The 24,692-nt window shown below is 42.9% G+C and overlaps 1 protein-coding gene across 14 annotated transcripts in view; it reads right to left on the bottom strand.

The window, feature by feature from the left end:
* Window positions 1-24,692, bottom strand: part of KCNIP1 (potassium voltage-gated channel interacting protein 1) — a 283,696-nt gene that overhangs the window by 17,358 nt on the left and 241,646 nt on the right. For 13 of the 14 annotated variants that reach the window (XM_085591070.1, XM_085591077.1, XM_085591073.1 and 10 more), the window contains one exon: window positions 394-518. In XM_085591070.1, the coding sequence (XP_085447196.1) occupies window positions 394-518 (125 nt within the window). Of the gene's footprint in view, window positions 1-393; window positions 519-811; window positions 1,583-24,692 lie in introns of those variants that run through there. The other variant, XM_085591068.1, reaches the window with a different exon arrangement.

The raw sequence follows: 24,692 nt of genomic DNA, 5'->3' as shown, positions 1-24,692 counted from the left end.
TCCATCCTGGGCACCTAATTACAAGTGAACAGTACCACTTATATTTGAACATGAGGAGATGACAGCAAGGCTTAAATAAGTAGGCATAAAAATATTTTCAGGTTATCTTCAAGTATTGGCACAGCTGAGGAAATGGAATTGTGCTTACTGACATTTGAGGAACAAATTTAACGAGACCATTATGTGCTGAATATTCATCCAAACCCAGTTTTAGGCAGATTGCAGTGTCATAAATATTGGATGGAGAGGCAGATTGTGCTCATTTTGCTGTGGTATGGGAGATCTTATACAAAACTAGTAATGCTTTGCAGGGGAATAATACAAAATCGAGCTGAGCAGTTGAGGCTGATGAGGACATAGATATTAGACTGTTCATTGCGATACCGTTCTTACATTTTTAAATCCTCTGTAAAGAACTTGAAGTTCTCTTTTAGTGAAATTGGTTTGTGCTTCAAGCTGTTCCAGTCCCTCGGGTCTATGGCACACTGTCGTCATTTCTAATTCATCTTCAATTTTATCTGAAAGAGAAGGCAGGAAAATATTTATTTTAGTTGTTACTTTTGCTCTTTTAACATGATGGAGAGGACAGACAGGATTTCAAGAACAACAGATCAAAAAGAAACCATCAACAGAACTGATCAGTCTAAATGTTTTCAACCTCTTGAAAGCAAAATAAAAGCCATAGGAGTAAAGCTCACATTTTTTCCTGGGCTGCCAATTAGCTGTCCATTCACAAAGCCAAAATGTTGGTGAAAGCAGCAGGACAACAGCAGACACATTGATCCAAAAGGCAACCACAGACATTTCATACCTAAATATTGAGACAGCGTGAAGGAATGGCACTTCCAAAGTACTGACTTCAGCTTTCCAGCTGTGCAATTATCTCTGAGAAAGCAGACATGCTCAGGCATATCAGACAATGCCCTTATACTGGGGTTAAACAGTGAGGGAAACTCCTCTGTTCGTTAACCAAAAAGCTTGCTCTAGAGATATTGAAGGTCACTTTAGTCCCAGGAGAAATTCAAATTTTGTCCACAGTTGCAGAATCTGGAATTAATCCACCCTGAATTTAGAAGGACATTTTGGAGAAAGAGATAAAAAATGAAAGACACTTCTATGCATTTTATTCAAGAGTGTGTTCTTCTACAAGGATGAAAAATACTATCACATCCTGAATTACCATAACTTCACTTAATTTTTGATGCATGTTTTCCCCTTTCAAGCCCATCCCTCAGAACTGTATGTAATGCCCAAATACATAGATATTTAGTGTCTATCAGTTTGAGATTCTCTAAACTTCAAGGACCAGGTCCAGCCTTCAGCTGACATGAAAATCCAACCCACACCCAAAAGTTGCTTGCATAAGTGCAAACACTCCCCTTATTGTCAAAAACTGCACAATTCTTATCTTATAAAAACATTTTAGGTTATTTGGCTCAAGCATAATATAGTAGTTTCTGTTGTAAGTCAACAATTTAAATCAAAATTTGCAAGGAAATATAGTTACTCTGAATAGAGGAAAGGCATGAATTCAGATTCACAAACTCATGAGCTGGCTGGCTCAGTGAAAGAACAGACCAGCCCAAAGGTGTATTTTCATAAGCTAATTAATTCTGCAGAGATACACACACACACACACACACACACACACACACACACACACACACACATATATATATATATATATATACATACACAGATTAAATTGATCATTATTAAGGGAGGGCACATGTCAGTAAATGCTAGTGGTTAATTAACATTGGTTCATTTTGTCAGTATTAAGAACTGGTTCAAAATATTGGTGAATTAAACTATGCTCTTAATCCACCACATCTGCAACATCAAAGTCAGTATTTGTAGACCTTGAACAGATAAAATGTATTCCTAAATCCTGTTCTGAAGGTCCCTTGCACAGCAGGGGAATAAAGGTGAGAGGCTGTAACAGCAAGGGACAGGAGCAGAGTATCAACAGTTCATGATGAAAAAAAAGGGACTGAAGGCTGGCAAGGGGCCAAAAGAAGTCTGAAGTACACACCTTACCCACACAAAGGGGAAGAGTCTAGAAATTACACCTCCTGTTAGAAGAAAGGAAATGTAAAAGGACATCTGCTACAGGCAAAAGTAATTTGAAATAAGGGGAAAAAACCATTTTCTTTGCATGAGAATTAACGACACAAAACAAAGGAATGCAGAAGCTGTAAAGAAAGAAAATTGTGGGGAAGAAATTATTTAAAATGAGGGATGAGAAATGAGTGGCTGAAAAAGAAAATCCACCTCAATAGTCTTCACCCTCCACAAAGATTTGGGGTTTTTCGTTGTTTCCTTTCAGTGCTTGCTCTCAAGTCAGCTCTTTTCAACCTGTTTCTTCCATTCCCTGATACCCTATAAATTAACCACAGAAACCTCAGTGGCAAAACAGGAGGTTGGCACTTCCTCCTCTGCTCTCGCTTTTTATCATGGGCATTTTAGTTCCTTTGATTTGCATTTTCATTATCATCCTGGCTCAGTCCCTCCAGCTCTTCAGAGGTGTCACTGTATGAAATATGAGTGCTTGCATTTATAACAACTACAATTTTATTAAACTGAAGTTCACTGAGGGTGGTGAGTGCAAGCAGAAGTGTATATACATAAACACATGCAAATTTAAACTAATAGGAATGATGTTAAGATATTTTATCTAATACCACATTCTTCCTCAGTTTTGCCTTGTTTCCAGTTTTCTCCTGAAAGATTTGAGTGTAGGAAACAACCTTGCTTCTGGTTTAAAGTTAATTTTCTTCTTCCATTCACTGATGCATGAACAGACCTTGGGACTGACTGCGCCCACTGTGAGGGGTGAGTGTGGCCACCTCCCCAGCTCAGTGACACCTGTACCTGCCTGGTGCTTACAGCATCCTTATGCTTTCCAAGCTGGCAGGACAGCCCTGCCCTGCTGATGGAGACACACACTCAAGGGCTGGATGTCATCCAACTGCTCAGTGAGAGCTTGAGCCTTAGCAAAGCTGGTTTGTTTGGGTTTGGATTTTTCGTTTGTTTGTTTGTTTGTTTTTTGTGGGTTTTTTTTTTTTTTTTTTGGGGTTTTGGTGGAAGCAGTAACTAATGCAGAAGGCTTCTTCTGCTTACACATACTGATAAATGCTAATTTATTATTTTTCTGCTTTTATTTCCAACACTTGTCAAAATCATCACAGGATGAATCCCTTCCATACCAGATGGCTGCAGTGAGTTGTGTCCTAGGCTGAAGATTGTTTAATTGGTACAGAGCATTCACTTAGCTGTTTTCCTTACAATGTGTTTTAAAATGGGAGAATGGGATGTAACATTTCTGGAGTTCAGATTTATTTCTGCCCATATTTTTGTGGCTGCTTTAATAGCAGGGTATGAGGTCTGTGTCCAGTAGAAACACCTGTGATAATCTTACTCCAGTGTAGGCCCAGGTTAAAATAGTCACTTAGGTTTGTATTTTTGTGCAAAATAGCATCTGTATTTGCTTAGCCCATAGGATATGCACATTTCCTTTCATAATGGAAACCAAACAGTGACTTCACTTTACAAAGAAAAATAATCTTGACACACTTGCAACTACATGTATATTTACATATATATATATATATATATATATATATATATATATGTAGATTGGTGCTAATGAAAGAGACTTTTTCATTTCACTGCTCCTTGCTGAAGAGCAGAGAGCAAATTTTCCTTAAGGCAAATTGATGTTTAAGCAGAATACACTTCAGAAGTCACTTAATGAGGCTTGCTTTATTCATCCTTTCATATTTGTTCCAATTTTACCTTTTGTTATCTTTACAATTTGGGAAGTTTCATATTCAAAGTGCCTGCAAATGGCCCTGCATTTCAGACAACTGTTTGCACTGGAAGGGACCTTAAAGATCCTCTAGTTCCAACCGCCTGCCACAAGCAGGACCACCTTCCACCAACCCAAAGCCCGTTTGTGTGCCATAAAACAATGATGTGTTATTCCCCAGCTGCTGCCTCAGCTCTGGGATTGAGCTGCCATGATTCTGAGCCTGCTCATCCTTGCTGGTGCCTGCAGCTGCCCCTGCACCCCCGGACTGTGCCCAGGGCTGGGTTTGCTGGGCCACAGGCGCTGGGGAAACAAGCATCGAAAAGCACCTAACACCTTCCTCAGGCGCAATCCTGCAGCATCTCCAGCCCACATGCCTGCCAAATGAGAAATAGTGAAGCCTCATACAGTGCTAGGGCTGGCCAGAGAGTGTAACCAATGATTTCAATAAAGATGTAAATTACACTGTCCCCTGCATCGGAAGGCTGCAATATGAAAATGCAGAACACAAGTTTTCGTGGTTCATGGGAGGACTTTGAAAACAAGTTGCTCATAATAAATTCACGTTTTGCTAAGGAAAACAGTCAAGGCATTAAGTGTAGCTAATGTGCCCATTGTTAATTGTAAAACTGACAGGCGTTAGATGAAATGGTTAATTTTACAAATACAGCTGAAGGGGATTAAATTACATGCAAGAATTATTAGACTGCATCTTAGTTTTATTTAAAAAAAAATCTATACTTTAGGACTAAGGACCTGAAGAAAAAAATTAATCTAGTTTACCCACGGTATACTTGAAATTAATCTCCAGACAGAATGTGCTCTTGGGCAGGTCTTGCAGGAAACAGGTCTTGCCTGTGGGAAATCAATTGCAAATATTTTGGTAATTTCACAAAGAAAAATAACTCAATGCCTGAGTGCAAAAGTGTTCATTAGGGCAGGAGCCGGGCAAGAGCTCTGGGGTTGTGAAAAATGCATATTTTATGATTGGCTTTTCACAAATGTTACAATAAATATTATATGTGTAATGTTAGAAAGTTATGCTGTACTAATTCTTTTAAGTAGTGCGTTAAATGTAGTTTTAAATTACAACATAATGTTAAAATAAAAACTCTACAATATAAGATTTGTTATAAGCTCAAGCAAGAAGATAAGCTAATGAAGAAACTCTTCACACAGAGATGTCAGTGACGGGGCCCATAAAGAGTTACTGCCTCCTTATCAGAAAAGACAAACATTCTTCGACCTTCTCTCCATCTTTTTAGAACCAACGAGATTAAAGAGAAGTTGACAAAAACCAGAAAAGTTCTTAATTTGCAAGGAATTTATGCATTGTGTATGAGATATATGAATATGCAACAGGCTATTGCTTTTAAGGGTATTCCTTTGTTCACAAGAGAAGCTTTTCATTACTGAGTGTCTGAGAGCATCCAGACGTCTGTAATTCTTTGCTTTTTATTGTCTTATAATTGTCCTAACTCTAAACTTTATTACTCTAATTGTATTACTATTTTTATAACCATTTTATTATTATTAAATTTTTAAAATTTTAAAAACCAAGTGATTGGCATTTTTCACAATTATGGTAGCAGAGGATGGTTACTAACAGCTCTCTGCCGGTGCCTTAGGAGACTCGGAGTGAAGAGACGCATCCTGCCCTGCTTGGGCAGCCTCGCTCTGTTCCCCTGGTGTGTGACCGACAGACACAGGTTTTAATCCAGGGACAAAAGGAGACAATAAAACAAAGAAAAGGGAAAGGATTCCCTAAAACCGCAGTAATTAGCCCCTAAGATTAACGTGTACATGAAGAACAAAGACCCAAGGACAAAGAATAGGTATTTGTTGGGATGGGGTGGATAAGGGGGGATGAATGCGTGTGAATGAGAGGTGAGCTGGTTATCCCAGACTTGCCAAGTGAGAGCGGAGTCTCCCATGCTGCCTTTCCGTATTTTTCACAAGAAAAGCGGCCAGTAAAGAGACGAAGTGAGTGAAAACAAGAGTGAGAGAAACCCCCCCGGGGAACCTGAGACTGGGTCTCGGGGAAGGAGTGGGACACCTTGGTGGGGGGGATAGGAAATAAAAATATAAAAAGAGGGGTTTCTTGACATAATTAATTGGGTAATTAAAAGGCAAAAAGAGGTTTTTTTGGCATAATTAATTGGAGAAAAATAAAAGGGTAAAAAGAGAGGGTTTTCCTTGGAGGAGCATAAATTTGCTACGTTGAGGGATTAACATCCTAAGAGCACTCAGAGTTGCCAGACTGAAGGATATCCAAGAGAATCTGGGGTTACGGTTGGATTGAGGGATAGCCAAGAACACTCGAACTGGCCAGTAACACCTAAAAGTGTAAGAGGTGTGTTAAAATCCTGCAGAATGGAGAGACATCCAGGATTAAACCTCCTGGGTTGATGGATGAGGGTTACATTCCAAGAGCACTCAGAATAAATGTAGATATGTAGATATGTAATATAGATTGTTTGAAAGTAAAAGGTACCTTGTATGTGAGAGCGAGTGAAAAAAAGAGTGAGCGTGGGCAAATGAAAGTATATATAACAGAATTGTGAAGTCAATAATTATGAATGAACAGGCTTGAGGGTGTCAATGTGTGTGAGTGAGTGAGAGATAAAGGAGAGTAAATGTAGATGAATAGAAGTATATGTAATGTAGATTGTTTATTTTAAGCTTTACTTTATTTCCTTGGAGGGAGGTGGATTGTGTTGAATTATATTGTGTTAAATGATATTGTGAGAAAAAGGACTTTTTGTGTAGTTGAAAGAAGGTGGTATTCAAGTTGTTAGAGAATGTGGGAAACAAAGGAATAGAATGAAAAGATAAGATTTTGGAAAATGGGACAGGAAATGAGTAAAAAAGAAGACAAAGGTAAAGAGAAGGGAGGGGAACAAGAGGGAAAAAGAAGAAAAGAAAAGGAGTGGGATCCTTCACAGGTGTTGCCCTCTCCATTCCTCTTCGCGCCGCACCACTCGCGGCCGAGCCGCTTGTCCCGGGCCCCGGCTCACTGCCCGCTTCGGTCCCGCCTGCCCCAGTCCCGGTGCTTGTCCCGGGTCACAGCAAGCCGCTCGCTTCGGCCCCACCTATCCCGGTCCCGTCCTGCCGCCCGCAGCCTCTGTGCCCGGCCCCGTCCCGCTGCTCGCGGCTGCCCGGCCGGCCCCGGCCCCGGCCCGCCCGGCTGCTCCGCCCGCCGGGCTCCCGGCGCTCCCGCCCGGCCCATCCCGGGGCTCCTCCCGTGGCTGATTTCTCTGCCCCAGCCCCGGCGACTCTGCCCGTCCCGGCTGCGCTGGGCACCACCGCTGCTGCTTTGCCTCTGCCGGGAGCACCGGCCCAGCCGCCCCTAACCGCGGGCGGGCCGATCCCGCTCCCGGCTGGTGCCCCCGGCACTGCCCCTCCTGCAGCGGCTCCGGCAGCACACCCTGCCCGGGCTCCGCCTTCGGAGGACCAGGACTGGGCGCTCGGCCCTGCCCTCACCCCCTTCCTGCCCGGAGCTCCGCTCCCCGGGAACCGCAGCCTCAGCTCCGAGAAAGTCTTTCTATCTGTTCCCCTTATAGGAACACAGGAAGTTCAGTTAGGAGGCAACATTCTCCAGACTCTTCCTCACAGCACGTGAGAAAGGCTATATGTTATGGGTAATAAACATAATTTGCGCCATTCCTTGTATGGAATATATAATGTTAAATACTTGTTAGATTATACTCGTCTGTACTAGCCTCTTCCCCCCCCCACCCCCCCTTCTCCTCTCTGAATATACACACCTCAAGGTGTATATTGGAAACTGATTTACAAGTAAGAAGGTACAGCTCGCCAGGAGATGGGCCATGTCTGAAGAGCTGCGGGGGACCCCAGGTGCTGATCATCGCGTGAATGACCCGAGATGGGTATCATGGAAATCCTCAGACAGATACATGTGAATGCAGCGTTCCCGTAAATTTCATCACGGGATTCAACAACTCAGGACACTGAATTATTCTCCCTCATCTCCAAGAGAAAATCTTATTAACATATGGACTCTAAATAGAAGAAAAGACTGATTGCAGAAAATCTTGGCCTCAGGTGGAATTTTCCCTATAAAAACCGCTTGTGCCAGGATGGAGGCGTGTGGGCATAGGGGAAAAACCTCTCCTGAGGCTGACTCCTTGTTGCACACCCAGGGTCGATCCCCGGGCTCGGCACTGTTTTTTTTTCATGGCTGGCTAGATAGAATTTGACCACAAATAAAACTATTTTTATTTTTTAATTTGGCTGAATAAATTTTCATTTATAACACTATAGAAAAAGACTGGGCTAAAGAAATTGGTCTATTTCCACTAAGAAAGGTCCCGATGAGAGGGGGTGGAATTAGGTTTGTGAATGCTCCCTTGATTTCTTCTGAGGTCAGGAATTTTAAATAAGAAATCAAGAGGATTTTGAAAGATTCCATAGGCACTGCTGAACAAGACCAATTTCTAAGTCCAAACATCTATAGTTAAGAAGAAATGCAGTCTATAATAAAGATACTATTTTCTCAAGAAGAAAGGGAAATTATCAGAATTACAGGCATAAAAGCCTAGAATAACGAAAATCAACGAGGGCCTCCCAGAGAAGAGAAAATGCCAACTGCACCTCCTGAGTGGGGTCAAAATGGTAAGAGAGAAAACATATGAATTGAGATAAGTGGAAGATCATTTGTTCACTGTGATATGCTCGCTTACCTTGGTTTGCATAAGAATGTACTGGTGTGTCTTTGAAATGCTTATTTGCTTACAAGGTGATAAGGAGGTTGAGATTAGAGTCCTGGGTATGTGTATCTGGTCTGCTTGCTGCATCTCAAAAGAAGAGACTTAGAAGCTATCACAACGACCAGACTCAGACTACATCTGGAGAGTCACGCCTGCAAGGAGAAGGGGGGGGATAAAAGGAAGGTTGGGACAGAACATTTTTGCGCGCCGTTGGTGGAGCAGGAGACTCCCCGGCCGCCCAGCGCTGTGCTTTGCCTGCCTTACTCGCTTGCTATTTTCAATAAAATTGCTTTATTGGATTAAGACACTTCAAATTGCCGTGTCACAATTTATAACAATTTGGTGCCGTGACTCGGATGGAGAAGTAGATCAGTCGCTACGGGACGATCGGGAGGCGCCCCGCCCTTATGGCGGCCCGGCTGCCCCAGGCTTTCTGATCACTCTCCACCGACGAACCTAAATTGAGTAACGGGCAAAGGAGAACCGGTTACCCCTGTAATCTTTGTGCACGAAGAACCAGCGAAGACGCAGGACGCGTGAGTATAGGCCGGTTTCCCGCTCGGTTTGGGGTGGTTTTCCCGGAGTGCTGTGTGTGAGAGGTCTCGTGGAGACCAAGTGAGTGCGGACTCTGTATTAGTGCGTTTTCCATTCCCCGCGAGGGGCTGGGCCACGAACCAGGGGAGCACGTGTGTGAGAAACTGAGTGCACTCCGGAAGATGGGACAGAGGAAAAGCAAGCCCTCTGGTCCCATGGGAGAGGGGACCCATGCTAAGCTTCCCCAGATTCCCAAGCCCCTTGGGTTTGATGATAATTAATTGGGATGCTTTCCCATCTAGAAAAGGGAAAGACAAAGTTAAAATGATACATTATTGTATGGAAGTGTGCAGGAAGGGCCTAACCCTAATTCCCATGCAAGGAATGTAGAACAAAGGGAGAATCGGGAGAAGAGTTATATTTCTAGGGAAGGAAAAGGAAGAGGTCGTGAAATTGTCTGCTTCTACTGTGGAAAGAAGGGACATATGAAGAGGGGATGCAGACAACGGATAGTGGATGAGAAGGCCTTTAAGGAAGATTAGGGGTGTGAGGCCCCAGGCCAGCAGAGAAGCAGCAAGGTCCCTTCACTGCCAGCCCCAGAGGTGGTAGTGGGGTTGGAAATGTCAACCTGATGGAGCTTATGGTGTAAACCACCCTTGTTTGGACAGCTGCACTCTTGCATTACTGTCCAGTGCCAAAATTTCTGCTTCCACCCACACTGCAGTGTAGCTGCCCAGCCTTTTCAAGATTTTGGGACATGCTGTGGAGCCTGTATGGGGTGAGATGCTGGCAGTGCTTTTACTTGCTTTTTATAATGGACCACATTATCTTGCCCTCCTTAAGAAGCCTTTTGCTTCTGCAGCTTCAATTCTTAAATGCTAAAGTATTAATGTATTGTTATTGTCATTTAATTGTACAGTCGTCACATAACTTACTGTTCAAACATGGTCCTACCTCCACCCTTTCAGGACACTTCCCACACTGCTGTTGCTACTGTCTGGGGGAACAGAAATTGAGGTTGGGAAGCCGCTTTTTGAAGTTCTTAGATTAGTCAATTCATTCTGAGCTCTGCTTAACTTGTTTTCTTAGGTACACAGTGAAGTAAGTATTGAGGTAAGTCTCCCTAGCAGGGAGCATGGTCCAGGGAAGTGTACTATAGAAAGAGCTCCCTTTCAATAACCAGTACTTTGATATCATCACTGGAAATCACTGTCTGCTAATGACAGATGATGGGGTTTTGTGCCTAGAGACATTGTAAACAACTGTTAGTTACAGCACAAATAACTTCTTCTAAGCAGTTCTTCCTTATTACTTTCAAAATACTGAAATTGCTATCAGCCAGAGCATTATGTCTATTTTAAGTAGGTCTGAGATTCAGGGAAACAATGTGTGCAAGAATAGTTTTCACAAGTAATTGCAGACATTGTCAGAACTGCATGTGTTGAAGCCTTGGTGCCTGCACTGGTAAAAACAGCCGGAGTGCAAAACATGACCTGAGTAATTCAGCTCATTTGCTTCTGAAAGGCAAAAAGCCCTTTCCTTTCAATGCATTTTGGATGTAAACACAGTTAATGAGCTTGTAACAACTTCTTAGTAAGGCTGTTCATTCGTTTGATACTTATTTTCTGCATTTAAGGGAAGACACCAAAAAAAAAAAAGTGTTCTTAATCAGGAACTGGTTGATCCTTTGTATGATCTTCAAATGCGGTCTCTGCTTTCCTGCTGTATGCTGTGAAACCTCGTGCATTTAAAAATGACAGCAGCCACATCAATGATGTTGTGGACTCCATCCTCTCCCCCTAAGCTGGAATAATGCCAGGACAATCTAAACTCAGAAGAGTGAATTCCGGCCTCAGCTTATACAAATTCAGCTTGGTGTGCAGTCATTTTATGAAATGTCTACTACAAAAACTATTCTTCCCCCTTGCATTTCTGTGGAAGTAATTTGAAATCATTGTGTACACACTGTTATTTAAGCTATGATATTTTAAAATAGGTGGGTTATTTACGTATGTAAAGAAACATCATAAGGAGCCCTTGGTAAAGCTTAAAGTGGGACCCCAACAACAAGAGATGGAATTTTTAGTGGATACCAGGGCTGAAAGATCCACAGTGCAAGCCTTGCCGCTTGGATGTAAAAAGTCATCTGACACTGTACATGTAATTGGGGCAAAAGGAGAGCCCTTTGAGGTATCTGTTATCAAGGATGTGATGGTAGAAACTGATTCCAAATGTGGTATAGGTTCTTTACTACTGGTACCTGAAGCAGATTACAATTTATTAGGGAGAGATCTGATAATAGAATTGGGTATTAATTTAGAAGTTGTAAATAAAGAATTACAGATAAAGCTCTGCCCTTTAAGGGTGGAGGATGAAAAGAAAATTAATCCTGAGGTGTGGTATACCCCAGAAACGGTGGGGAAATTGCAGATTAAGCCTTTCTCAGTGGAAATAAGTGATCCTGGCAAACCCGTAAGAATAAAACAATACCCTATCCCTAGGGAGGAAAAATTAAGACTAAAACCTGAAATAGATAGGTTATTGGAAAAAGGGCTTTTTAGAGCCCTGTATGTCTCCCTTCAATACTCCCATCCTGCCTGTAAAGAAGTCAGATGGGTCCTACAGATTGGTGCACGATTTAAGAGAAATAAATAAGAGGACTTTGGCCCGGTTTCCAGTAGTTGCAAATCCATAAAAAGATTTAAAGGTAATTGAATCCGGACCACTAAGTAACTCCTGGTCTGCACAAGCTTGTGAATTATATGCAGTACTCAGGGCTTTAAGGTTATTAAAAGGAAAAATTGGAACAATATGCACAGACTCTAAATATGCATATGGGATAGTGCACACATTTGGAAAATTTGGGAAGAAAGGGGACTTATAAACTCACAGGGAAAAGATCTAATTCATCAAGAGCTAATTGTCCAAGTTTTAAATGCCTTAAGGGGCCCGGCCAAATTGCTGTGGTCCACTTAAGGGGACACCAGAGAGGATTGGACTTTAGAAACAGGGGAAATAATTTAGCTGACCAAGAAGCCAAGAAAGCAGCCCTACGAACTCGGGGGGACATGGGGCAGAGCGACACTGTATCTGTGGACTCCCCCAAAGAAAAATGGCAAATATATAGTTTTACCACTCAAGAAAAGGAAAAATTACAAAAGATGGGAATTGAGGAGGGGTCTGAAGGGCAATGGAAGCTCCCAGATGGGAGAACTGTTTTACCTAAAAGCAAGGCCTCAGAAATTTTGCAAAGATTGCATGACCAGACTCATTGGGGAACTCAGGCATTAGTAGATCAATTTGCCACTAAATATATGAGTATTGGAATCTATGATTTGGCTAAAAGAGTAGTGGGAGATTGTCTGATCTGTCAAAAAGTAAACAGAAAACATCTTAGGGAAAGGCCCATGGGAGGAAGGGAATTAGCTCACAGGCCTTTTGCCAAAATACAAATAGACTTCACTGAATTGCCTAAAGTGGGTAGATATAAATATTTGTTAGTAATAGTAGATCATCTCACCCATTTTGTAGAGGCTTACCCCACTACTCGGACTACTGCTCAGACAGTGGTCAGAATATTATTAGAAGAAATAATCCCTAGATATGGGATAGTAAAAACAATAGATTCTGATAGGGGACCCCACATGCCATATGATTTGGAGGAACCCTGAGACCACCCCAGTTGAAGGACTATAAAATAACCTCATATATTATTGCCTTAATGAAACACCGCAATGAACTTTGGGAAAAAGGAATCATTACGCAAAGACCCCTTTAGATTTAAAAATACATAAAATGCACCCAGGAGACTATGTGTTAATAAAATCCTGGAAAGAATCTACACTAACCCCACAATGGGAAGGTCCTTATCTTGTGTTACTCACTACAGAAACTGCAATTCGGACTGCAGAAAGAGAATGGACACATACCAGTCGAGTAAAAGGACCAGTTAACAACACTGTGTGGCAAGTAACCAGTCCTCCCGGGAACCTGAAATTGAAGTTACAGAGAAACTAATGGACTCTTATCAGACTGAATACACATCAGATTTATATTACTTAGATAGTGGACTAAGTAGTAATTCAAGTGTTAGAGTAAAGTGTAAAAATCAAAATTGTAATTGCTATTCTTTTGTATGCTATATCTGTAAGGTGTGTGGGGAACGGTGGTGGTCACATTGCAACAGAGGGTATCCTCCACGAGGAACTTGCAATTCCTGTTGGAACGTACAAAGAGAGATTTCAGCTTGGGTACTGACCTGTAAAGTGACTAGAGGGGAAATCCGATTGGAATCTAAAGAGTGGTGGGAAATTTTCTCAAAGGGCATTCACCCAGACTATTACTGCTACCATACAAACGAGCCGAGCCCATTTGTGGCAGAGATCATAGAAGGCCTTTGTAGGAAAGACCTAAAAGGGGTCAGTTGTACCGCACCAGAGGTAAAAGATCAGAATTGGCGTTCTTATTGCATGCGGCAAGGCACTAGAGGGCATAAATCCCCTCCTGAAGAATACTCTTGCTGCCGAGAAGATGGTACACCCTGTGGCTCGAAGCACCCGAGTCGACGGGCGAGGCAGAGGAGTAAACAGCTGTGGAGGAAGGAGCCCTCAGGATGGAATACGCAAGCAATATTTGCGGAACTACCCCGGGACTGGGAGTAACAAAGGCAGAAATAGTTTTTGGGCTCAAGGGTATTTTGGTGATAACCAGCTAATAGAGGGAAAGAAGTCACAAGGGTATAATTGTTGCAGTGTGAGAAACCAGACCCCACATGCCATTTGCTTACTGCTTGTGATTTTCCTTTGTATATCTTGTAATCCTGCGGAAATAACAACTCATGAACCTTTCAAGTGGACTTTAGGAAGATGGGAGGATTCACGAGTTATAAGGAGCAATACTACAGCTGGAGCTCCCACTTTCCAGTTACCTGTAGCATCCTTAGGTACTCGTTGGGGTTCCCATTGGGTTTCATCGTTTTATATGTGTCCTGCTTCGAATCCTGGTAAAGGGTATTGCAATAGTCCTGGACAATATTACTGTGCATATTGGGGTTGTGAAACAATAGCTGGTACATGGGCCCCCCCCCACTCCTGATCCATACATTAAGGTGGTCTGGAAGCCAGATGGTTGTATTCCTCCCGGCTACTGGACAGGTCATAAACCCCCAGAAAATATTTGCAGGAATATACAAATTACTGCATTAAGGCCAGAGGATAGTATATGGTTAATTGGAAAAACTTGGGGCGTTCGTTTATATTCGGCTGATTTTGGCAATTTTGGTAGCTTAATATTTATAAAGAAGGAAATTGTGCCCCCTGATCCTGAACCTGTAGGGCCAAACCCAGTGTTATTAGAAAAGGAGGTTGTTTTAGCCAACCAAACAAAAGAAAGGGATCAGACCCAGAATAAAATTCAGAATGAAAACACTTCAGGAGACGAACAGAAAAAAACCCAGGAGGGTAATATACTCTGGAAGGTTATGAAAGCAAGTTATGGTGTCCTAAATAGAACCAACCCAAAACTGACGGAAGACTGTTGGCTGTGCTATAATTTAAGACCCCCATTTTATGAAGCCATAGGGGTCACTGCAAAGCCCAGAAGAGTGAATGGAACTAATCCGAATCAGTGTTTGTGGAAAAAGGGTAAAGAGACAACACCGGGGCTTACCTTGGCTCAGGTAACAGGGAAAGGGAGATGCATAGGAAAAATCCCAACACAAAGAGAATACCTTTGTGGAGTAATAGAAACAGGTGGAAAGAAACCGGCTGACTGGCTATTGCCAGCAGCTAACACTAAGTGGGTATGTAACACTCTGGGTGTCACACCGTGCATCTCACTGAAACTGTTTAATCCAAGCCAAAACTACTGCATCCAGGTAACGATTATGCCCAGAATTACCTACCATACAAGTGACTACATATATGAACAACAAACTGTGCCAGAACACCATCTAATGAAAAGGGAACCCCTCACTGCCTTAACTATTGCAACTCTCCTTACCATCGGGGGAATAGGAGCTGGAACTGGGGTGGCATCCCTAGTAAATCAACAAAAGGAATTTAAAGCATTAAGAATTTCAGTAGATGAAGATCTGAGTAAAATTGAGCAGGCCATCGATGGATTGGTAAAATCATTAAGGTCCCTATCTGAGGTGGTGTTGCAGAACAGAAGGGGTTTAGACTTGCTATTATTACAACAAGGGGGATTGTGTGTAGCCCTGAAGGAGGAATGCTGTGCATACTGGAGTTGTTACAGACACCATGGCAGAATTAAGGAGAAGATTAGAGCAGAGAAAGAGGGAAAGAGAGGCACAGCAAAGTTAGTATGAATCATGGTTCACTCAATCTCCTTGGTTAACTACCTTGTTATCCACCCTTGCAGGACCTCTGATACTGATAATATTGGGACTGACCTTTGGGCCATGCATCTTCAATAAGGCAATAAAAATAGTGAAGGGACGCTTAGAGGCAGCACATTTAATGCTCATTAGGGCAAAATATGAACCAATACACGATGTAGATGAGACCCTAATACTAAGTCACCAAGAGTTACAAAGATTCAGTGAACAAAATAAAGATGAACAAGAAAATGGGGGAATTGAGATAAGTGGAAGATCATTTGTTCACTGTGATATGCTCGATTACCTTGGTTTGCATAAGAATGTACTGGTGTGTCTTTGAAATGCTTATTTGCTTACAAGGTGATAAGGAGGTTGAGATTAGAGTCCTGGGTATGTGTATCTGGTCTGCTTGCTGCATCTCAAAAGAAGAGACTTAGAAGCTATCACAACGACCAGACTCAGACTACATCTGGAGAGTCACGCCTGCAAGGAGAAGGGGGGGGATAAAAGGAAGGTTGGGACAGAACATTTTTGCACGCCGTTGGTGGAGCAGGAGACTCCCCGGCCGCCCAGCGCTGTGCTTTGCCTGCCTTACTCGCTTGCTATTTTCAATAAAATTGCTTTATTGGATTAAGACACTTCAAATTGCCGTGTCACAATTTATAACATGAATGAGTATCACAATTTAATAATCAAGGGAATAAAAGGTGTAATGAACAAAACAGTCTTGCTGGGACACTGGGTTTGAGCTAAGTACTGACATTGAAATGTTAATTAGCTAATCGCTCCTGGGAATCACCTACATCCCCACCCACACTGCCATTCTAGGACTGGGAAGCAAAATAGAGAGAGACCAGTGGAATCATGGGAGGGGGTTTTGGGGATGAAAACACCCCTAAATGGAAAATATGGGCACTGTGGAGGGGGCTGGATGGGTGTGCTGGTTGGGGAAAAGGGAACACCATCCCTGGTCTGTGTCTGACCTGTCACCATAACCTGCAGAGGACCAGACTGGACTGGGCTGTGGGAAGCAGGCACAAGGAAAACAGATACTCTTCCTGCTGTTACCAGGAGGGCAGGAGAGGGATAGCTGCTGCTGGACCTTGGCAGCAGGCTCTGCACATCTCCCCACCCGGCGGCTACCAGTGTGCCAGGAGGAAAGGAGAGAGGACGGTCTGCTGGGACTGCAGCTACAGACTGCACACCTCTTCACCTCCGGCTACCAGTGTGCCACGGAGACTCCAGGGACAGACTCTGCACGCATTCTCCCCCTTTGGCTATTGGGAAAGCTACAACAGCAGGGGTGAGTTCCATGTTGAGGCCCCTGCTTAGCTGATCCCTTTAATAAAGAGCTGAACATTAATAAAGGCATAAGCCCTGCTCATTTTAATTTGGGGGCTTGTCCATGATAGCCACGCCTGAGGAGGAACCCTGGACTCCTGGACAGTACAACCACCTGCTTCAAGGGACCCTCAGAGGATCCCTGGACAGCTCAGCCACCTGCTTTGAGGGACCCTCAGGATTTGCTGGCTATGGGACCCTAGGATCAGCGTGAGATGAGCAACACAGAGGAGTAATGCGGAGGGACAATGGAGGGACAATGGATTGGTGAGATAAACCGGGAGACGAGTGAGTGAGTGAGACGGGGGCCGGCAGCTCGGACCCCCGAAGTGAGAGGGACCCGCTAGTACTGCATTTCTGGACTCCTGTGAAGGAGCTGGTCGGGAATGGGGGGAAGTGAGTGGAATAGAGGAGTGACTGAGGCATCTCCTTAGAGGTAAAGGCCCTCCTCTGGAAGTGTGGAGATTCTCTAGGGATAAAGTCCCTGGCAATCAGGACAAGGGGGTTGTCCACAGCAGGGGATTTGAGATGTCTCTGGCAGGTGGGGATGTCTTGGCAGGCAGGAGCAGCAAGTCCCATCCAGCAGAGGGCATATCTTTTGCAGGCAGGACAGGATAACAGGGCATGTGAGATGTCCCTGGAAGGCAGGGCAGGATGCCCTTGGCAGAGCAAGTAGAGGCATGTCCCAGCAAGCAGAGGGCATGTCCTGGCAGGTAGGGGCATGTTCTGGCAAACAGAGGACAGGTCCTAGCAGGCACAGGGCATGTCCTGACAGGTAGAGGGCATGTCATGACAGGCACAGAGCATGTCATGACAGGAAGAGGGCATGTCCTGGCAGGCAGGGGGCAGGATGTCCTGGCAGGCAGGAGTGGCAAGTCCCGCCAAGCAGAGGGCATATCTCCGCCAGGCAGGACAGGATAACAGGGCATGTGAGATGTCCCTGGAAGGCAGGGCAGGATGTCCTTGCACAGCAGGCAGGGAGCATGTCCTGGCAGGCAGGGCATCTCCTAATAGGCAGGGAGCAGGTCCTGGCAGGAAGGGGACATGTTCTGGCAGGCAGGGGCATGTTCTGGAAGGCAGAGTAAGTAAGCAAGTAAAGAAGCGGGTAAGAAGGCAAGCAGGCTAAGCCTAGTAGGAAACTTAGGCAAGGGGAGCTTGGCCAGAGTTCGAGTGTAAGGCTCGGCAGGACGTTCAACCTTACCTCGGCAGGGAGACCAAGCTTCCTAAGCCTAGTTAGAAGGTTGAGCAAAAGGCCAAGTAAGAATTGGGGCGAGACTTAGCAGGGGGCCAAGCCTAGAAAGTCCAACAAGAGTCCAAATATTTGAGCCAAAGAACAAGAGAACAGAAGACAATAGATGTGAGTGCAATTAGTGGTTATCCTGGCCAAGAGACAATGTAAAGTGTCCAGAGAATAATACCAAGTGTGAAAGTTTAGCTAAAAGAGATTAAGTTCAGTCAAGAGATTTGAAATACTAAGTTGTGGAAAAGAGCCAGATGAACTTTAGTTGCATATCTGTATGTTCAATTTTAGAGGGAGGCACCATTTAATGTATATTTTTTTCTTTTTTTTTTTTTTGAGGCCTGAAAATGGGAACAAGTTATAGCAAAGGAGTGGATCCTTCTAAAGAGAAAGCAAAGAGAATTCCCCCTAACAGGTACTTAGGGCAATTGTTAGACCAATGGGATGCTTGGGAGACCACAAAGGGTCTAGACAAGACTACAGAAGTATGGCCAAAGTTAAAATTACAGGGAGATTTGCCATAGTATGGAGCCCAAGATCAGCATATATATAATCAGCTAAACCAACACCTAGAAGCCCTAAGATTATATTTAAAGAAATAAGAAGAAAAAGCCAAAAACTAAAGCTAGACTTATGGTTGCTGTTGCTCGAGAAAGTATAAGAGCAGGGAGGTCACCAGTACTGATGTCTAAGTCAAGTTGGAATAGACCAGCCTATTACAAAAAAAAAAAAAAAAAAAAAAAAAAAAAAAAAAAATAGAGACCAACCAGCACCATCATATGAGACAAATAAGAACTTTAATGAGTTCAGGAAACCTGAAGCTTCACAAAGCAACAGGAGGTGCTATTACTGCAGTGAGATGTGACTTAAGTTTCAGTTTGATGAGGCAATGCAAAAAGAACAAGAAGTCTTAGAAGAGATTTCAAGGGGAGATGACTAGAGGTGTCAGGGGTTCTATAAGCAAAGAGATACAATAAACCATCAAGAGAAGTCCCCACTATGAAGATTTTGAGTTCTTAGTTAACACAGGGTCAGATAAGTCCCTTTCTCTCTTATATAAACAAGTTACCAGTAAGAGTCACCATTAGGAAGAAGGTCTGTGAGGTTTTAGGGGCAAAGGGAAGGCCATTTAAAGCATCTATAGCCAAAAATATAAAAATCAAGGGGAATTCTAGACAATTTTTGGCAGACTTTATCTGCCTGTCAAGTTTAAGAAGTAATCTCTTAAGAAGAGACTTGCAAGTCCAATAAAGGGTAAGGATCATCCCACAAGATAAAAAGATAATAGTTCAAGTAATGAATTAACCCATGGGGAATCCAAGGTTTGTGTGACTGTTGCAGATGATAGATAGATATGATTGTTCATAAATAATACAGCTAGGATGAGAACAGTTCTCCCAGCTAGCCAGATGACACCCCTGCCCTCGGATGAGTCCTGGAGTGAAATGGACTGTTCCATCCCACCCCCCACAAGATATATGGTTCATCCCACACCTCTGTACCCTCCCCTAAAACATCAGTGTCTGTAACCCCATTGGATATGCCTTATCCCAACCCACCTCAAAGCCCCCCTGATAAGGGGGCTTCAAGGGGCCATGCGGTCTCTTGGAACCTCTTCCCCTCTCCTGGAACTTCCTCCCTTCTTGGAGCATCCCCTCTCCTAGACCCTCCTTTTGTCTCTCCCCACGCTCTCAGGCCCGGCCACGTGCTGTGTCTGGGAGCACGAGGCAGAACCTTCTGCACCCCCAATAAACCTCTTTCCCCAAGAGCAAACTTCAGAGATCTCTGCCTCCATTCATCCACACCGTGCTGAAGCGTGTTATTTCCCTCATGCGACCACTTTTTACAGGAAAATTTATGTATTAGAGTGTATGATCTGGCAAAAGCAGACACAAGAGGGTGTGCAATTTGTTTGAAAACTGACCAAAAGGTAATGAGAAAAACGGCACATGGGGGAGGAAAACTTGCTTTAAGACCTTTCCAGAACATACAAGTAGATTTCACTGAAATGCCTTCTGTGCAGAGGTACAAACATTTACTAGTGATCGTAGATCATCTCACTCACTGGGTGGAGGCTTTCCCAACCAAAAGGGAAACCGCGCAAGAAGTTGCAAAAATAATCTTAAAAAACATCATACCTTGATACAGGCTAGTCAATAAGATTGACTCGACCGAGGTCCACATTTTGTTGCTCAAACTTGGCATCAAGTAACAAAAGCCCTGGGGATAAGGTAGAGATTGCACACCCCATGGCATCCTCAAAGCTCGGGAAGGGTAGAAAGGATGAATAGAACTCTTAAAAATGTAATAATTAATTGAAGAAACAAAAATGAATTAGCTCAAGTGTTTACCTCTTGCTCTCTTGCGCATCAGAATAAGACCTCGGTCCGACATAGGGGTTTCTCCTTATGAAATAATGTTTAGACTCATTTTTCTAATCACCCCTTTCAGTACTGCAGATTATTTAAAAGGGGAGGCAGCAATTCAAAAATATTTAAAAATCATAGGAAAATCCCTAGAAGGCCTCAGAAAGAAGGGGTATCTTCCCCAGACCTCCCCTCTGGATACCAATGCCCACAACATCAGTCCCGGGGATTGGGTGTTAATAAAATCCTGCAACACCACCACTCCACTAACCCCCAAATTTGAAGGACCTTTCCAGGTGTTACTCACCACACACACTGCAGTGTGAACCCAAGAAAAAGGCTGGATCCATATCCCCAGAGTAAAAGGGCCAGTGCCACCCCCAGACGCCAGACCAGACCCAACAAGGTCACCCACCTCCTCTTGTGCATAGACGGTAATTAAGGGACCAGAAGACTTAAAATTAACTTTTAAAGAAGACTTGCTAGAAGCTGATACACAGTAAGGTGGTAATAACTATTTCTGAGTTAAAGTACCATACTAAATGTTTAAGTACTTTGTAACTGTTTAAAAGAATAAGTGTCCTTTAGCCAAAGAAGTCAATTGAAAAAGAAATTTCGTTAGAATATTATTAAGTCTTACTTCATTTCTAGGAATTAGAAGAATTACCAAAAGAAGCTAACCCTCAAAAGCCGGAGACTGTAAGTTGATGCGGGCTTAAGCCTGATCAAAGAAATAGAGGACCAATTTGTTATGAACAAAACAGCCTTGCTGGGACACTTGGGTTTGAGCTAAGTACTGACATTGAAATGTTAATTAGTTAATTGCTCCTGGGAATCACCTACATCCCCATCCACACTACCATTCTAGGACTGGGATGCAAAATAGAGAGAGACCAGTGGAATCATGGGAGGGGGTTTTGGGGATGAAAACACCCCTAAATGGAAGACTGGGCACAGTGGAGGGGGCTGGATGGGTGTGCTGGTTGGGGAAAAGGGAACCACATATCTAGTCTGTGTCTGACCTGTCACCATAGGCTGCAGAGGACCAGACTAGACTGGGCTGTGAGAAGTAGGCACAAGGAATCAGACAATCTACCTGGTGTTACCAGGAGGGCAGGAGAGGGATAGCTGCTGCTGGACCTTGGCAGCAGGCTCTGCACATCTCCCCACCCGGCAGCTACCAGTGTGCCAGGAGGAAAGGAGAGAGGACGCTCTGCTGATCGGGACTTCAGATACAGACTGGACACCTCTTCACCTCCGGCTACCAGCGTGCCACGGAGACTCCAGGGATAGACTCTGCACGCATTCTCCCCCTTTGGCTATTGGGAAAGCTACAACAGTGGGGGTGAGTTCCGTGTCGAGCCCCCTGCCCAGCTGATCCTTTTAATAAAGAGCTGAACATTAATAAAGGCATAGGCCCTGTTCATTACAAAAGGGGCAGCACCTCAAGGGCAAAATGCTAAATAGGCTTTTGAGGCACAACAAGGGAAAGAAGAAACTCCAACTGAATAGTTAGACAGACTTAAGAGAAATATAAAATAATATTCCAGAATATATCCTAAAACTGATGTGGGAAAAGCTTTGTTAAGGATTAACTTTGTTACTAATGCTTAGCCAAATATTAGAAAAAAATTAGAAAAAAAAATTGAAGATTGGCATGACAAATTATTAGAAAATTTATTAAAGGAGGCTCAGAAAGTCTGTGGCCAAAGCCAAAATAAAATAAAATATTGTAGCAATCACTATGCAAGAAAACAATTGCAAGAATACAATTAAAAAAAAAAATACAAAAACCCACGGGCACTACTCCTAGATATGATGTAGTAGAGACAAGAGAACAGGAAAGAATAAAATCCCAATGCAATCAAAGTTTCAGGAGCATTCCAGGAATGTCTGCTTTTACTGTAAGGGCAAAGGTCATTATAAGAGAGACTGTCTTAAGAGGGTAACAGATCTGAAAATTTTTAAAGAGATGGCACCGAGGAAGAATAGGGATGTCAGAGACTATTTTTTTAGGGACAAATCCCATCTTGAGCCTGTGATAACTTTAAAAGTGGGTCCCCAAGAAGAAGAATTAGTGTTTGTGGTAGACACAGGGGCAGAAAGAACCTGTCTGTTAAATATTCAGTGTAAGCAAAGATACTGTAAAAGTAGCAGTGGCAAAAGGAGAGTTTCACAGTTCTTGTAATTAAAAATACTTTAAGATACCTTTTAGGCTTACCCATTAGCCTAGGAGAGCCAAGGTATCTTTGCCTTTGAATGGGAGGATCCACAAACTGAGAGAAAACAGCAATTAAAGTAGACAAAACTACCACAGGGATTTACTGAATCTCCAAACTTATTTAGACAAGCTTTAGAAACAATATTACAAGCTTTCCCCACTCTTTCTAGAACACATATCCAATATGTGGATGATCTTTTACTTTCTGGGGAAGCTGAAGCTAGAGCAGCTACTATAAATCTTTTGAATTTTCTTGGGGAAAAAGGATTAAGGGTATCAAAAGGGAAGCTACAATTTGTAGAATCAGAGGTAAAATATCTTAGACACTTGATTAGTAAGGGTAGTCGGAAGCACAACCCAGATTGAAAGCAGGAATTCAATCCCTTCCCCCTCCCTCTTCAAAGGGGGAAATCAGAAGACTACTCAGATTATTAGGATATCATAAACTGTAGATAGAAAGATATACATAAGCATTAAAACTTTAGTACAAAAAATTGACAGAGGGAGATGATATAAAATAGACCAAAGAAGATGATGAAAAACTAAGAAAACGGAAGTTAAAACTAACCTCAATACCAACTTCAAGCTTACCTTCACTAGCAAAACCCTTTCATCTGTACGTAAATGTAGAAAAGGGGGTAGCTCACAGGGTTTTAGTTCAGGAGCGGGAAGGAGTAAAGAGACCCGTGGCTTATTTATCAAAGATGTGGGATCCAGTAAATCAAGGCTGGCCAATGTGTATTCCAGCTATAGCAGCTCCTGCAATCCTGGTAGAGGAAAGTTCATAAACTGACTTTTGAAGGTAAATTAATTGTGTGCACACCTCATGCAGTATGAAATTTCTTCCAATTTGCATTGTGATTTTTATATTGAAATACATAACTTACTGTACTCTAAGATTGAAAAGCTAATTTACAGTTGTGACATAGCAAAACCTGCTATTAATTTGAGTTGATGCAAGCTGTTCAATCAAGTGGTTCTCAGTGTGTAAAGTTAAACTAAAGGTAACACCAGCTGCTTAGTAAGTCAATGAGGAACATCTTTCCTTCCAGCCAGTCCTTTTTCCAGTCCTTGTTTTGCTTTCTTAGTTTTTTTGGTTTGTTTGTTTGTTAGTTTTTCTAGAAGTGCTAACTACTTGCAGTATACCTAGAACAGCAACTAAAGTTGTGCATACAAAACACTTGTGAAAAATAGGGCTCATTTTTTTTTTCCCAGAATGGGAGGTGGCTACAGTATAGAAAAGGGAACCTACAGAGCTAGATAAAGTTTCAGTATCTTCTAATGTAAGCTGTTAATTTGTTACTTTCAGCATCACAGTGGGTATGTGACACACACAAATGAAAAAGATGGTGGGAAAAATCTCTGCTTACTATTGTTTCCTATTTCTTTAATGAGTTAAAGAGCTATGAAGCAGTTTTGAGTTCCTTAAGTAGATTGCCCAGGCCTGCAGGGAGGGCTGGGCCATGATTCCCTCTGTGCTGCAGGCAGCCCTGCAGCGTGGCAGCAGTGGCTTGCCTCTGGTGAATTTGCAGGCAGGGTGCTCCAGCACTGCAGTGCTCAGGGGCAGTTTCCTACTTTGACATCAAAGCTTAAATTCAGGAGTGCCTCTTCCTACACAGTTATTGTTAGTACTGTAAGAACCTCTTTGGACAGTGTTTCCTGGCAGTCAAAGAGAGAGTATTGCAGAGGCAAATTCCTTACTTTCTGTCTCCCCCACTGTATCCATATTTTGTCTATTCCCTCTTCAAATTACAGATTTGTAAAACTCATACTCTGTGTCCTCAGATGCCCTTCCCAAATCAAACCTTATCTTCTTTGCAAATTGTATTACACTAACTAGCATTACCTTAAATTATTTTAGTGCAGGCAGAATCACTTTAAAAGTAAGTTGTTGTTTACCTTGTTCTTACAACCCTTTCAAGCTTGTGAATAGAAAATTATGATAGCAAAGCAAGTCTTTAGTTTTGGCATCGTTAGCTGTGAGTAGCTGGTAGTCTTGGTGGAGGGTGCCATGAATTACATGCCTACAGAACACAAACAACAGTAATTGAATTTGTAAAGAAGTTGAAAAAGGGGGAAAAGGTGATTGGCAGACTCACCTCTCCAGGA

Source organism: Lonchura striata, chromosome 13, assembly GCF_050655825.1.
Source record: "Lonchura striata isolate lonStrDom1 chromosome 13, ASM5065582v1, whole genome shotgun sequence".
Classification (NCBI taxonomy): Eukaryota; Metazoa; Chordata; class Aves; order Passeriformes; family Estrildidae; genus Lonchura; species Lonchura striata.
Note: the sequence above shows the minus strand (reverse complement) of the source record. Positions and strands in the feature narration are given on the sequence as shown.